A 14373-nucleotide genomic window follows, 5' to 3' on the forward strand; every position below is an offset into this window, starting at 1 on the left:
ACAGCAGTCTTATAGGCTAACTTCATGTTACACTGTTCAAGACAATGACACTCTTGGTCAGATTCTGTAGCACACTGTGTGATACCTATGATGCATGAAAGGTCATCCGCACAGGTTTAAGTCCAGCTGCAGTGCACTGTGTGTTGCTGAGACAGAATCCACGACTGTATACTGTATACGACTGTATGTGATATCGTCAGCATCTTTGGAAGACTACACTGGACTGTTCTTATGAGAGAAAAATGGATAAAACAACAAGTAGCAAATTTAGCAACAGTAAAATGTCCAGTTCCCCTCAAGAGCCGCCACTGTAACCCACCAGCTGTACAAACAAAGAGTTGGAACCATTGTATACAGTGGTGTCTCTACACCAGTGCACACCAGATGCCGCTGTGATGTCACTCAGTCTAGAAAGGGCAAAAACCGCTCCTTCAGTCAGAAGAGGTTCAAGGGAAAAACATGGCTAACTGTGAGTGTAGCTAAAAACACTCTTCTCCTTTCCTTGCCTGCCCTTGTTATGGTATCACTAGAATCCATTCATGGGTTGGTGGTCTTTGAGAGAAAGGTTTTTGACAAGTTTCCCCAGATGAAAGATCGTTGTGCATCCTGCCTTTTCGCGTAGTGGATGTCACCAGTGAGTCATTTTGCAGTATTTTTAATGCCCGGAAAGCTATTATATGTTGCTTTGGGTATGTATTTGCAGACCACAGTGACCGTTTACTGCTAGATAACTTTTGATTTGTAATGCCGTATATTTCTCACTGGATGTCAGTGATGACATTATAACGCTAAAAGATGACAGAGTGTGCCTTCAAACAGAGCTCACCACTTCAGTTCTCATGGAAACCTGGTCAGTTTGAATTTTGATTCTGTTCTCTAGCCTCTTGAATAGGTGAGTTGGGAATAAAAATGTAGGCTGGACTGGGAGTCTTTGGCCTAAAGCACTGTTAATGGACACTGCAATACAATGTTAAAGGGTCAATCTGAGGATGATTCATTCGTACTTGTCCACTTCAAAGTTCCCATCTTGATAAGTGGAGGAGGGGGGTGGTTGGTGTAGAATGCTTTCTTGGCTATGGTTTCAGACAGACAAGCCTGTTTCATCTAGAAGCCTCTTCTCAAATTTGCACTGCCCTAGAATTCTTGTCCTCTCATCCTCCCTCACCTTTTAACCTGAAACTGCTGGCAAATCTTCCTTTCCCTCCCTGTCCTCTCATCCGTCCTTCCATTCTTCCCTCTTTCCACTCCTCTCCGCTTCCCCCAGATGTCAGAGATGTGTCAGGCCGGCAGTGGGCCAGTGTGGGGCCAGCGTGGGGCTACTTTAACCAAACCGCAGCTTCAGGTTGGGGGGAAGAGGCTGCTGAATGTTTTATGGGCTGTCGTGTGCCCAGAGTGGAAATCAAAGGCGGCCGGCAGCAGGAAAGTTCCCCCCTCCTTTCTCCTTTCGCCTCTTCTGTGCTTCTCTCTCTTGCTCACTCCCTTTCCCTCTCTCAGTTTCCTGCTGCGCTGGAATCCCTCCCAGGTCTGTCTGGGTTTGGAGGTACAGGGGCACTTGGCTTATAGCTGAAAGGGTTACCACAACAGATGGCTACTGCAAAAATAAGAGGAAAAAAAGAACAGGCACGAAAAACAAGGGGTGGGGGGAATGCAGCTTCCAAAATAGCCCGAGTGAAGGCCCGAGTCAAGGTTTACAAAAATAATCATAATAATAGTCGTCATAACGATGAGGATGATGGTGGCAAATTAGCAAGTCAAATAAGGAAAGAGGCTGCTAGCAGATGATGCTTCTGAGCCTGGCTTTGATCTCGCTGGCAAGAGAACGAGGGGTTTCAGCTGGAAATGAATAGCAAAAAAAAAAAGGGCGGGGAGTGGAGGAGAAAACAGGAAATCACCGCCAAGCCTCAACTTGACCGTTGTTGCACACTTGAGAGTCTTTTCATATTTTGAAGTGCCCTGCACCAAGAGAGAAGACCTGCTGCATATATCTACCTGCACCAAAAGTCTACCTGTACCATTTTAACATATGGCCTCTACTTTTTTTTACCCTTCGCTTTTTTCCATTAATGATGCATGTAACTCCGAGGTGGCCAGCCGATAGATGGCACAAACTGGCTGGTGAGCTGGCGAAGGGAGGGGGGAAAGAAAGTGATGGCATTCTAGCTTTGGCACACCCTTCCCAGGGTGATGAAAGTGTCTGATGCAATATCATATAAAAATCGATTGCACTGTCTTGCTCCCGTGAACCGGGTGGGGGGGCAGATCTTCTGTCTGTGTCCCAGCTGGGAACGGCCAGTCTGTGACAAAGGAATGTCTGTGTGTGGACGGCAAAGATTTGCTGATCCTGATACCCAAAACCCACCACTCACTAAGATCTTCCTTGTCGTCCCAAGGATGGACATTGATTGCTTTGTGGGACACGTTTACATTCTCCAGCCAACTGCTTTACGCTCCGTAGCCCCTGTCAATCAAAAGACTCTGAGCATGAAGGGGATACCCCCCCAGAGTCCTGCTATGGGCCTAAGCAATCTCTACAACCTCTCCCCCAAAGAACCATGGGCACGGTTAGTAGTACACCCGACTGAATGTGTTTTTCATAATCTTGAAACATTTTAATCTAAAGCCTTAAACGCATTTCTAAGACAAATATAAACAGTGAAACTCTTGTCCAGTGAGCAAATTTATTTCCAAATAAATGTAAAAAATATTTTTTGAAATGCGTCACTCACCAAGAAGTGCTCAGCATATGTGGGGTTTCTGCAGTCCTGTTGGAAAAGCCTCCCAGGTGGCTAGTTAATAAAGCTGCTTCAGAGAACGCAAAGAGTGGGCAAAGGTTCATGAAGACAAAGCAGGGGGCTACTAAGAATGCAAATCAGAGGCTAGTTTGGATTGTTTGACACTTTTGATCATTCCATATCTGATATTTCATAGTTTGGGTGCCTTCAGTGTTACTGCAAAATTTGGAAAATGGTAAAAAAAAAAAGGAAATAATAGGTTTTAAACTTATTACTGGTACTGTACACATTCTGCTCTCCTGCCCTTTTACCCATCCAATCACCTTCCCATTATTACTTACAGGTGCTAACAACTAGCTTTAGAATGCCAAGTGTTCTAGGGACACAAATAGCAATTATTTGAGATTGATAATCCAATCGACTTTTATTTGATTAATCAGCTAATGCAACTATTACGCCTTCAGTTCTGTTCACATTTTCCACATCCTTCATTCAAACAATCACCTGTGTGACAAGCAGTTTCTTCTTTCATGGTGCAACAAAACAACAACACTGCCTCCTACATTTCCTGACACTAAGTTCCTGATTCCTATCGCAATCAGAAAATTTCTAGTGAGGAGAACTGTTAAATGCTTAAGCCTTTTAAAACAAAAGTACTCGTTTTCTCAACACAAGATAGCATAAAATATTTATCTGTCATGCATAGGACTCATCAACTGAACTCCAACTCCCAGAATACGCTGGGAGATCCTGTGACTCCGGATTCAGGCTCGCGCAGCTATCAGCGCTCACAGTCCCCAGACTTTTAACTGATGTCACCTGTGTCTCATTAGAGCACAGAGTAACAAAGCCTGGGCTTGACAATCAGGCAGTGCGAGGTATTGTTTTCTCTGAAACTTACTGAGCGTACTCTCCTTGTTCTCTCTCGTTTTTCCGTGATTTTGACCTTTTTTGGATTCGTGTTTTTGACTACGTCTGTTGCCTTTCCCTTTTTGGTATTTTTGCTGGTTGTTTGGATTTGTTATTGGACATTTGGACTGAACTTGGACTACTCCTTTTTGTTTTGCCCCTTTTTGTTGCCTTGGCTGCTAGGTAGACGAATAAACCGTCTAACCTCTCATCCGCTAGCATCTGGGCTTCTGTCACATCGTAACATTATCAACTCACCAAAAAAATCCAAAAAAGTCCTACTTCCCAAAACTATCTTTGCAGTTGGAAAATTCCCATAACATTATCTTTAGGTTAGGCTTTCAAAATTTAAGGAGTTTTGCTGTTTAACTGCCAATTTATATTCCTTATTCAGTGAGAACTCATTTGTAGGTGCCCTCCAGCATTCCTAGCTTTGTTTTTAGTCTAATGGGAGAACTAGGAAGTGGACATGTTCTCCATAAACTGGCTCTGCTGTAACCGTGTTCTAACGTGTTGGCCCTCTTGTTGGGAGATCATGAGTTGACCCCTGGTAATGCCACAGCCATTCAAGGCTGGGATCCAAGCGATCATAATTGACCTTGATCTCTCTCAGTGCCAAGGATGGTCCTCCCTCTTCCCATCATTCAGTGTGATGCTAGTCTATGAGGGCGTCTGTTAGCTGGAGTAAAAGCATTAGCAGTTAGCGTTCTCCTTACATTTATGGAGCTGTCGGATGAGAGGCAGCTTGAAAAGATGTGGCTGACTTAATATGTCAAGGAGGAACATATGCTAGCTCACAACAACTTTCCACATTGCTAGTGGTAGGAACTGGGAACGTCTTAATGGTGGATCAAGATAAATAAATAAATTAATTAATTAATTAAATTAAAATCCACATTGACATTTTTTCATAGCTAACACTGTATTGCTGAAGTATTGCTGACTAATCATTTCAGCCCTGAACTGTCCAAACTCGCTATTTCTAATCTAGTTCCACCTGTTCTCAGATAATGGCCGACCTGTCTCACTGTCCAGCTCTGAGACAGTGGGGCGGCTAGGGGCCGAGACTGGTCATTACTGGGCTTGGGAAGGCGATAATCCCTCTTTAATGAAGTGAGCCGCTGCCATGTCCATCTCTCGCTCGTTCTCTGCCAACTAAGATGGAGGGATTTACAAAGAGAGGGAAGGAGGGACAAGTTTCTGTCTGCCTTCAGTTACCTGACAGGAACCACTCAGTCACACACACACGCACAATTTCACGCTCCCTGGACAGCGCATACACACCGCCACGCCCGCACTCTGCCATTTGCACCCACAGACACACAAACACATCCCACCTCCGACGAGTGGATGCTATTAGCGCTGCGCTAAACAGGAAATCAAATATTAATCCCGCAAACACGTCTGTGGAAATTGAAAAGTGAAGAACACTTACCATTTTATTATTGATTTCATGGAAATGAATTTCACAGACTTTCTCTACCACGTCTTCATTCTCGAAAGTTACGAAGCCAAAGCCTGCAGAGACACAGAGGAGAGAAAAGTGGTGAGGGAGTGCAGCTAGTACACTGAATTTACTGGTATCAGCGACAAGTTTGGAGAAGCATCTGAATGTCTTTGAACTTGCCTAATGCTAACCATAGGCTAACAGGCTTTTCAACGACTAACGTCTGACACCGTCTCACATCTAAAGACAATGCCACAGAGTTTTTAGTTTCGCAGAGACTGGGGATCAGGTCTAGACTGCAGCTTGATTTTTTGAGATTATTTCCCATCATCACTTGGTGGAAATTTAAAGAAGAGAAACATTTTTGCTTCTAAACTCTATAGAGGGATAAATGGGAGGATGCTGGCTGGGAATGCTCATCCCAGTTTACTGTAGAATTATATATATTTTTTAATTATGCTTACTTATAACATTACTTTTTTTAATATCAAGATTTACCAACAAAACATGTAAGAAATTGGTGGAGATATTGCACATGTGGCTGTATTCCCCTCGATTTACCAATGTTTGAGAAACTCGTGGCATAAACCAGGCATGAATTTGCGTCAGGATAAATTCAGGATACATTCGGCACAGTGCTCGTATGTACATCTAGTCCAGACAGAGAGAAACAGAGGAGAAAAGTGGTGTATAAGTGCTGTGTTGGCCACTTTGAAAACTTCAGTAAGTAAAAAGAGCAGCAGGATGAACTCCTGCAAATCACAATGGAGACTTATCAGCAGCGAATCTGGAGAAGTATCGGGATTGTCTCCGAATTCGAAGGCCAAAAACCATCACAGCCTTAAACATGGGCCGAGCAGACATTGTCTTTTTGAAACGGGGACCAATGATGAAAATCTCTGACATTATTAGAAACAGCAGAGAGGCTCCTCCACAAAGAGCAGAGGAGATGGGAAAACAGCACAAAGGCCCCTTTAATGAGATTCATGGGGACCCGGTCGCTGGCATCTGAATTTCATTAAACGCATTTTGTGTTCCCTTCATTGAAATTTCACTGTATAACAAGCTCTCGTTTTTATGGTAATGCGCCACTCGCCCATATCTGAAACGTGTCGCTGACCGTGGGACTTCTTTCTCCCCCCCTCTGCCTCCATATTTATGAAATAAAAGCTTAACCCTTTCCTCCCGACCAAGAAAGAGATGCGTTCGATTCTGCTGGAGATGCACAAAAAGCGACTCTGTATGGTGGTGCCTCAAAAAGGGGGAAATTATTTGCTACCGCTGGGCGTTAATAGCGGCCTTACTGCGGGAACACAAAGCAAAACAAGTCCAGATGAATGGCCGGGAGCTCGTCCGCCACTTGTTTATTCCGGCCGGCAAGTATGGCAGCACCTGCTAATGCGCGCGCGCTCACACGCACTTCATCATCATAAACATCATCTCTATATTCAAGAGCAGCTGTGTTATGGAGACGAGTGACACACATACAAAGGAAAGATGCGCAAGGTGACGGCTGAAGTAGGAGGTTTCTGCTGACAGGCGGCTCAGCGGATCTACACCTGTATGGTACCAGTCAAAAGTTTAGCCACGCCTACTCATGGGTTTTCCTTAGTTTTTTTCATATTTTAGAGCAGGAGTCGGCAACCCAAGTGTTGAGAAGGGACATTTTATCAAGTTTCAGCAAAAATCAAACCACCTTGAGAGCCACAACAGTTTGTCAATTTTATTGAGGTAAAGTTTTACCATCTTGGTGGTAAACATGTCTAATGTTCTAGTATAGGCTAAAAATGTAATGTAAATGAAAATGCAGACGTACTTTAGCTCAGCTATAGTCACTTTTCTCGCATCTCTGGCAGGAAAGATTTTGCAAAAGTAGAACGGTTCCTTTTAAAATGTCACTCAACATTTGAGGTTCTACAAGGCTGAAGTCAGCTTCTCATTCACCAACTTCTTGTTGAAATTTTCCAGTTCCACGTTATGTGGTGCTTGAGGTGCCAGAATGTAGATGACTAACTGTTGCAGTATTTAAGGTGGAACATGAAAATTTGGATGAGAAGCTGGTGAACTTCTTCAACCTTCAGCTTTGTGACTTTTACTCTCTTTGCAGATTAAACATATCAGGAAACCAGCTGAGTGATTCTAAACGTAAAAAGTGAAATTTTCTAATGTTCTAAATGTTCTACTAGCTAGGCGAGATTGTTGACTGTTGCTATGGTGACCATGCTGATATTCAGGGTTAAAGGGTGAATTAAGCATTTCTACCAGTGAACATGTAGAGAGAAGAATTATCTTTACTCCGCAATGTCTTCCGGGTTTCTCAAACGCTAGAGGGCGCTCCCGAGTGAGTCCAAAATGAATGGGTTGATATGGAGCATTTGAGCAAAATCAGTTTATAAATACTTAAATGCAATAATTTCTTGAACAAAGAATATAATAAAAATGTTAACTCTGCTGTTATATTTTTAAGAGCTTTTGAACTCGAGCTATAGGAGTTATAAAACTGTGCCTCATGCAGGTCCATGACGTCAGTGAGCGCAAACAGCCAATGAGCTGCTCTGCTCGCCAATCATCCCGCTCTAACAGTAAAGCCCGCCTCCTGCTGCACAAAACCCATTTGCTGTAGAAAAATGGAAATATATAGGTGAGTTTTCTTTGCTTTTTAGTGAAATACATCCTTCTACTTTCAAAAATGAAAGAAAGGTTCTAGGCCAGTGATTAGAAACTATTTTAACTTTTCGTTTTTAGCTGTTGAGCTCCATTTACTCCCATTCATTGAGGACTCACTCACGGGCGCACTCTGCTGATTAGCTGTCCTGTTTTTAATATAACGGGAGGAATAGGAAGTGGCCAGGCTCCTCACAAACCGGCTCTGGTTCTACATTAACTCCAGCGTTTCAGACCATTTATTATTAAAACTGTGTTGAATGATCAGCAGAGCTTAATTTTACTGTGAAGGGGGATTATTTTATTTTTACCTAAACATCTCATTCTGCTGTGCCACAACAGGACAGTAAAAGTGCTGCTCCCTGTTTTACAGTAATCAGGTATCAAAACAAACGTAAATGCTTGTTAAAACTGGTTATTCAAATTAGCCCTTGTTAAGCAGGTATTTAAAATGAATACAGTTCAAAAGTGGTCCGAGACCACCCTTTCGTTTACTCAATTTTGAATCGTTCACTGTTATTCTCTATATTATTCATTATTCGGTGTTATTCATTTGTCAGTGTCAGAAAAAAATAGGAGCAATCATAAGAGTAAACCAACATTTTTTCCAAGTATTTTTGGGCCATTTCTTTTGATCCATTCATCATAAAATTTACATATGATGTAATAGGCAACAGACAATGCTGAAAAATGAATAAAAATGAACGCCTATTTGTAATGCAAAATAAAAAAATGAAGGGTGACTTTTTTGCTCTGACTTTTTTTTTTTTGCTATGGAAATACATTCACATTTATCCAAGAAACAAGAATCCAAGCATTTTTTTTCTGTGATCCTTTAGATCAGGAAGTCTTCAGCACATTCAGTTAGCGGTACCCAAACTTTTGACTGGCACTGTGCATTATTTATAGGCCATGAACAGTGGTCTGAGAATACAGTGCCAAACCGCGAGTTCTTTACACGTTGCAAACACTCCCACCTGCTAAATCATGCACTTTGATGAGCCTGTTTGCAGAGATCAGACGGTCAGGATCTGCTTCAGAACTGCAGCGTTTACCATCAAATCAGCAACAGAGCGGAATCAAGACCATTTCCACTGCAGATGTGTTACTGGAAACCTGCTCATGCTGCTTCCTTCTAGTCGATGAAAGAGAGTCAGTATGTGAGCTGAATTTGGCCACATGAGTGGAATGCGAGCGTCTTTATAGAGGCAGTTTCTGAATAGTGTAAACAGCGCGGACACAATGTGATCTTAATTTAACTTCAGACAGGCCTTTTGTTAGCCTACTTAAGAGGGAAATTCCACTGATTCTTCAAATATGTCGGTATAATTCAGTTGTTTAGATGAAAACAAGAGTCATTAACAGTGTGAAATGCTTTGTTCTAAAGAAACTACTAATACTAATGACTCAGAACTGTTTACAGTAGTAGTGATAGGAACCAGGCGTCGCCATGTCTATAACACAAATCCAGCCATTTATTTACTGTCCAAAAGTACCAGTGAACCTACATGTGTCTTTTATATATAATGTTGATAGTAATGGATTAAAATACATTTTAAGTCCAAATCATAACATGATGTATAAGACATCAGGCAGAATATTGACAACATTTCATGTAATAACTTTCTGTGAGGGAGCTTTTAGAGGTGGACGTCTGGTTCCTATCACCACCATTGTGAACAACTCTAACTCTGTACGTTTCTCTAGAACACAGCATTTCGCACCAAACCGCTCTGAATGACTCTGTTTACATCTGAACCGTTTAATTTTGGAGAATATATGAAAACTTGGTGGAGTTTTCCTTTGAACTCTTAGTATCGGTATAGCTGTATAGTCGACTTCCATTCCTCTCTCCTTTAAGTGAACCATAATAGTGCATTTATAAATCAATTCATTAGTAATTTAGTCAGAAATTAATCTGCTTTATTTTGTGTGTAGTTACTGAATATTACACATCAGAATGACGAACGTAGACCATAGCGAAGTTTGAGGAATTAGCACTTCCCAATCAGTTCAGTACTGTCCAGTTCTGCTTGCCCAAATCGTACAAATGCTCACTGTTTCACTCTCAGCCTGACACACACCTGCTTCTCTCCTGTGAGCCGCACTCACCACTTAAACAGTCCGCGTGCTGGGCCTCCCCGGCCCAGCCCTAATCTCAGCTGCTAATAGATAAAAGACCAACAGCAGCCAAGATCTACACATAGAGCTCACCTCCAACCCCTGCACCCGCCGCCACCCCAGGCAAAGAGATAAGTGGGGTCAGGGGTCAAGTGTGGCAGATAGGAGCAGCGGGAAGAGAAATGGCCCCGGACCCTTCACACACTCATACGCTCACACAGAGCGCGGATAGGGGGAGATAAAAGACAGCGGGGTTGATAAGAGAACATAAACAAACAACCATGACCACACTGTGCACTCCACACACACACACACACACACACACACACACACACACACACACACACACACACACACTATACTTCCAAAAGTATTCACTCACCCATCCAAATCATTGAATTCAGTTGTTCCAATCACTTCCATGGCCACAGGTGTATAAAACAAGCCCCTAGGCCTGCAGACTGCTTCTATAGACATTAGTAAAAGAATGGGTCGCTCTCAGGAGCTCAGTGAATTCCAGAGTGGTACTGTGATCGGACACCACCTGTGCAAGTCCAGTCATGAAATTTCCTCAGTACTAAATATTCCACAGTCAACTGTCAGTGGTATTATAACAAAGTGGAAGCGACAATTGGGAACAGCAGCAACTCAGCCACAAAGTGGTCGGCCACGTAAAATGACATAGCGGGGTCAGCAGATGCTGAGGGGCATAGTGCGCAGAGGTCACCAACTTTCTGTAGAGTCAATCACTACAGACCTCCAAACTTCATGTGGCCTTCAGATCAGCTCAAGAACAGCATAGTATGCTTTTTATGGAATGGGTTTCCATGGCCGAGCAGCTGCATCCAAGCCTTACATCACCAAGCACAATGCAAAGTGCTGAATGCAGTGGTGTAAAGCGCCACCACTGGACTCTAGAGCAGAGGAGACGTGTTCTCTGGAGTGACGAATCTCCCTTCTCCATCTAGCAATCCGATGGAGTAGTCTGGGTTTGCCAGCTGCCAGGAGACGGTACTTGTCTGACCGCACTGTACCAAGAGTAAAGTTTGGGGGAGGGGGGATTATGGTGTGGGGTTGTTTATCAGGAGTTGGGCTCAGCCCCTTAGTTCCAGTGAAAGGAACTCTTAATGCTTCAGCACCAAGAGGTTTTGGACAATTTCATGCTCCCAACTTTGGGGAAAAGTTTGGGGACGGCCCCTTCCTGTTCCAACATGACTGCACACCACTGCACAAAGCAGGTCCATAAAGACATGGATGAGCGAGTTTGGTGGGGAAGAACTTGACTGGCCTGCTCAGAGTCCTGACCTCAACCCGATAGAACACCTTTGAGATGACTTTGAGCGGAGACTGTGAGCCAGACCTTCTCGTCCAACATTAGTGTCTGACCTCACAAATGCGCTTCTGGAAGAACGGTCAAAAATTCCCATAAACACGCTCCTAACCCTTGTGGAAAGCCTTCCCAAAAGAGTTGAAGCTGTTATAGCTACTAGGGGTGGGCCGACATCATATTAAACCCTATGGATTAGAGTGAGGGAGAGATTATACATATATATGATACATGATACATATATATGACCCCTGTCCTGACAAGGTCAAAAACAAACATCTGTGTGTGTGGAGCACAGGACTTTCAGTTTGTTAATGAGAGTCTAGACGTTACTCAGTCTGTCCTGTGAGAGTGTCTGAGAGTGTGTGTGTTTGTGTGTGTGTGTGTGCGCATGTGAGTGAGTGTGTGTATAGGGCTCAATTTTACAGGGTGTTACACCATGGTGAGAAAATGCACAACGGCTGCATACGAGACTTCAATCTACGTCAGAGTGTGTGAATATTTCTCTCTCTCTCTCTCACACACACACACACACACACACACACACACACACACACACACACACACACACACACACACACACACAGGCATCTGGTGCAGCAGTGTTAAACAGTCAGTAAAGTGGGCTGTCCTCCTCTCTCACTGCCGCCAACGTCTGCTTCACACTATAGCGCTACAGTGTTCCTCTGAATATTACAAACATAAGCTCTATAAATCCAGACTGAAGGAATACATGTGTACTCAAACCCCGACTCCCCCTCCCTGTTTATCCCAACTGTAATCAATCAGCCAACGCAGGCTTGGTGTCTGCAGTTCACTTCTTTAGTTTTGAGGCTAATGTAGTTAATAAGGGGAAAAAGAATGAGTGTTATACAGTGTAACGATCCTGTCCTGAAACAGCACTCACTCACACTGTGATGTGATGTCTATATGTTTCTTCCTGTGGGATCAGTAGAGTGTTTTAGTAGTTTGAGCATGATAGTATATTTTTAGAGGCTCATCTTAACTGAAGTACTTCAATAGCAAATGGTTCATTTTAAGGCTTCATAGTTTTTAAAGAATATATGTGGCATTATTATTATTACTATTATTATTAGCACTATTATTATTATTATGGCCACCAGCACATTTAGACGTTCTGAAAGCTCTGATCTGCGCTCTCTCTCTCTCTCTCACTCTCTCTCTCTCTCTCTCCCCTTCACCATTTTCCTCTCCTCTGCTCATCTCTGCTGACTGTTTCTTTTTCATCCAGCTCCAAAAAAGATCATCTTTTCTTTCCCTTGTTTATTGTTGTTAGTGGAGATGATTGGGGCTGTTAACAGTGAGAAAAGGGTCTGCTGCGGTCAGGAGCTCTTTTACACAGCTCTTATCAGCCTGCTTTAAGGGGGGCACTAATGAGAAGCTGAGAATAAGCGTGAGCTCAGAGGCGCAGCAGCTCCGTTCAGACTGTTCGCCTTCATTCAAACACACCTCCAGCTCCGCAAGTGTGAATCAACAGCGGCCGTAGTGGAGAACGGCCAGCAGTGCCAGCACAGTTAGATTACAAGTACACGGCTGGCGGGTGAGGGAGCGGGGGTCCTGGAATGGCAGGACTGAACTACGGACATAACTGTAGCGAGGGGTGCAGCCAGTTTTAGCTGAACAAAGCTCAACGTCTCATTTTTATGGATCTTGAGGTTAACATTACAACTAAGTTAAGGATTAGAAAATCCTGAATCCTATAGGCAGCTTTGTATCAATGCTATCATAAGAAAGCGTGGAGTCTCCAAGCGGCAACTCCACAGGAGAATGAAAAATGTTCCTGATTTAACATCTGTTACTGTAATTTAAAAACTTTTGTTGAAGCATTTTGTGATAAAGTGTTCACACATTGTAAAAGACAGCTGGTGTTTTCCATTGGTCTAAAAAAAAAGTTTAAAACATATCAACGCATATAGCTCTGTGCAATAGACATCCTTCATCTACTGCCAAAATGGCTCTTAAAAACAAATCATTCATTTTCCAGTGATTTTCAGTGATAACAAATTACAGAAGCCTCAACAACTAAACATAATATCACATTTTTTCAGTACGTGTCTACTCTTTACCTTTATCACAGCTTCCATTATTTCCAGGACACTCACTTTCAGTTTTTCAAAGAAATCAGCAGACACGCCTCCAAAATTCAGTCTTAGAAGGTTTTTTGTATTTTCTGATTCTCAGTAATCGCATTTATTAATTATTAAGTGCACGTAAAGACACTCAGCGTTCTATTGTAAATGCCTTTTCTCAGTAAGAGCTTCTTGACTGCTACATATCCTTTCAGACTCACAGCACTGAGTTGTCTTCTCACAGTGGAAGGATGGCTGTGGATGCAGAGTAGAGCTTGATTTTCTCTCTAAGATGACAGTGTTTGTGTCTACCAGGTCTTTGCTAGGGGTCCCATTTTCTCTATATTTATATCTTATGAACTCCAGGTGTGGAAACTCCTATATTTCACTGACTTTCTTTTGACTCTGCCCTTCTTTGTAAGTGTAAATGTTGGTTGCAAGTGTGAAATTACTTTATTTTGGGCAGTCAGACACTTATAGTCCATAGATCAATCATGACAATAAGTTGATTATCTTATATCTCCTCAGGCCCATCTCCTTTAGTCATATCATGCTGTGATGGGCACGGTTTTAACGGTCTACCAGGTCTTTTAAAGGAATATTTCTCTATATCTCCTCAGAAGTAGCTCCTGAAAAATGAATAGCTTGTCCTTAATGGCCGTTTTGACTGGATAAATGACGGGTGGTATGTTAGAAATATATATTACCCCATGTCTGGACAAGATATAAAGCTAAATGTGGGCTTGTAGAAAGGTGCTCTCTTATCTCTGGCACATGTGCCACTTTTGACAACCAACAAATCAGCCGTCAGGAGTCATTTGTCACGCTGATGCTTGGGAGGAGGGAGACACACAGTCTGAGAATGGGGTTAACACACACCTGTCTTTGCCACCAGAGAGTCCCGCTGTCGCAGTGTGTGCACGAAAGCACATACAAGTGTTCACATGGCTGCACAAGGTCAGATTCAATGCCATGGTGCAGTATGTCTGCTGACCTCATGGGGGCAGCACTGGGATGGCTGCCTCACAGACAGAGTGACCTCTGCACATACACACTCAGAGGCCTAAAGACTACAATACAGTC

General features: G+C 43.0%; 1 protein-coding gene across 6 annotated transcripts in view; it reads right to left on the reverse strand.

Moving 5' to 3' along the window:
• The window catches only part of msi2a (musashi RNA-binding protein 2a), a 362909-nt gene that overhangs the window by 85574 nt on the left and 262962 nt on the right, over window positions 1-14373 (reverse strand). For all 6 annotated transcript variants that reach the window (XM_017711902.2, XM_017711900.2, XM_017711899.2 and 3 more), the window contains exon 8: window positions 5077-5159. In XM_017711902.2, coding sequence (XP_017567391.1) covers window positions 5077-5159 — 83 coding nt within the window. The remainder of the gene's footprint in view (window positions 1-5076; window positions 5160-14373) is intronic.

Source organism: Pygocentrus nattereri, chromosome 18 (genome assembly GCF_015220715.1).
Source record: "Pygocentrus nattereri isolate fPygNat1 chromosome 18, fPygNat1.pri, whole genome shotgun sequence".
NCBI classification, from domain to species: domain Eukaryota; kingdom Metazoa; phylum Chordata; class Actinopteri; order Characiformes; family Serrasalmidae; genus Pygocentrus; species Pygocentrus nattereri.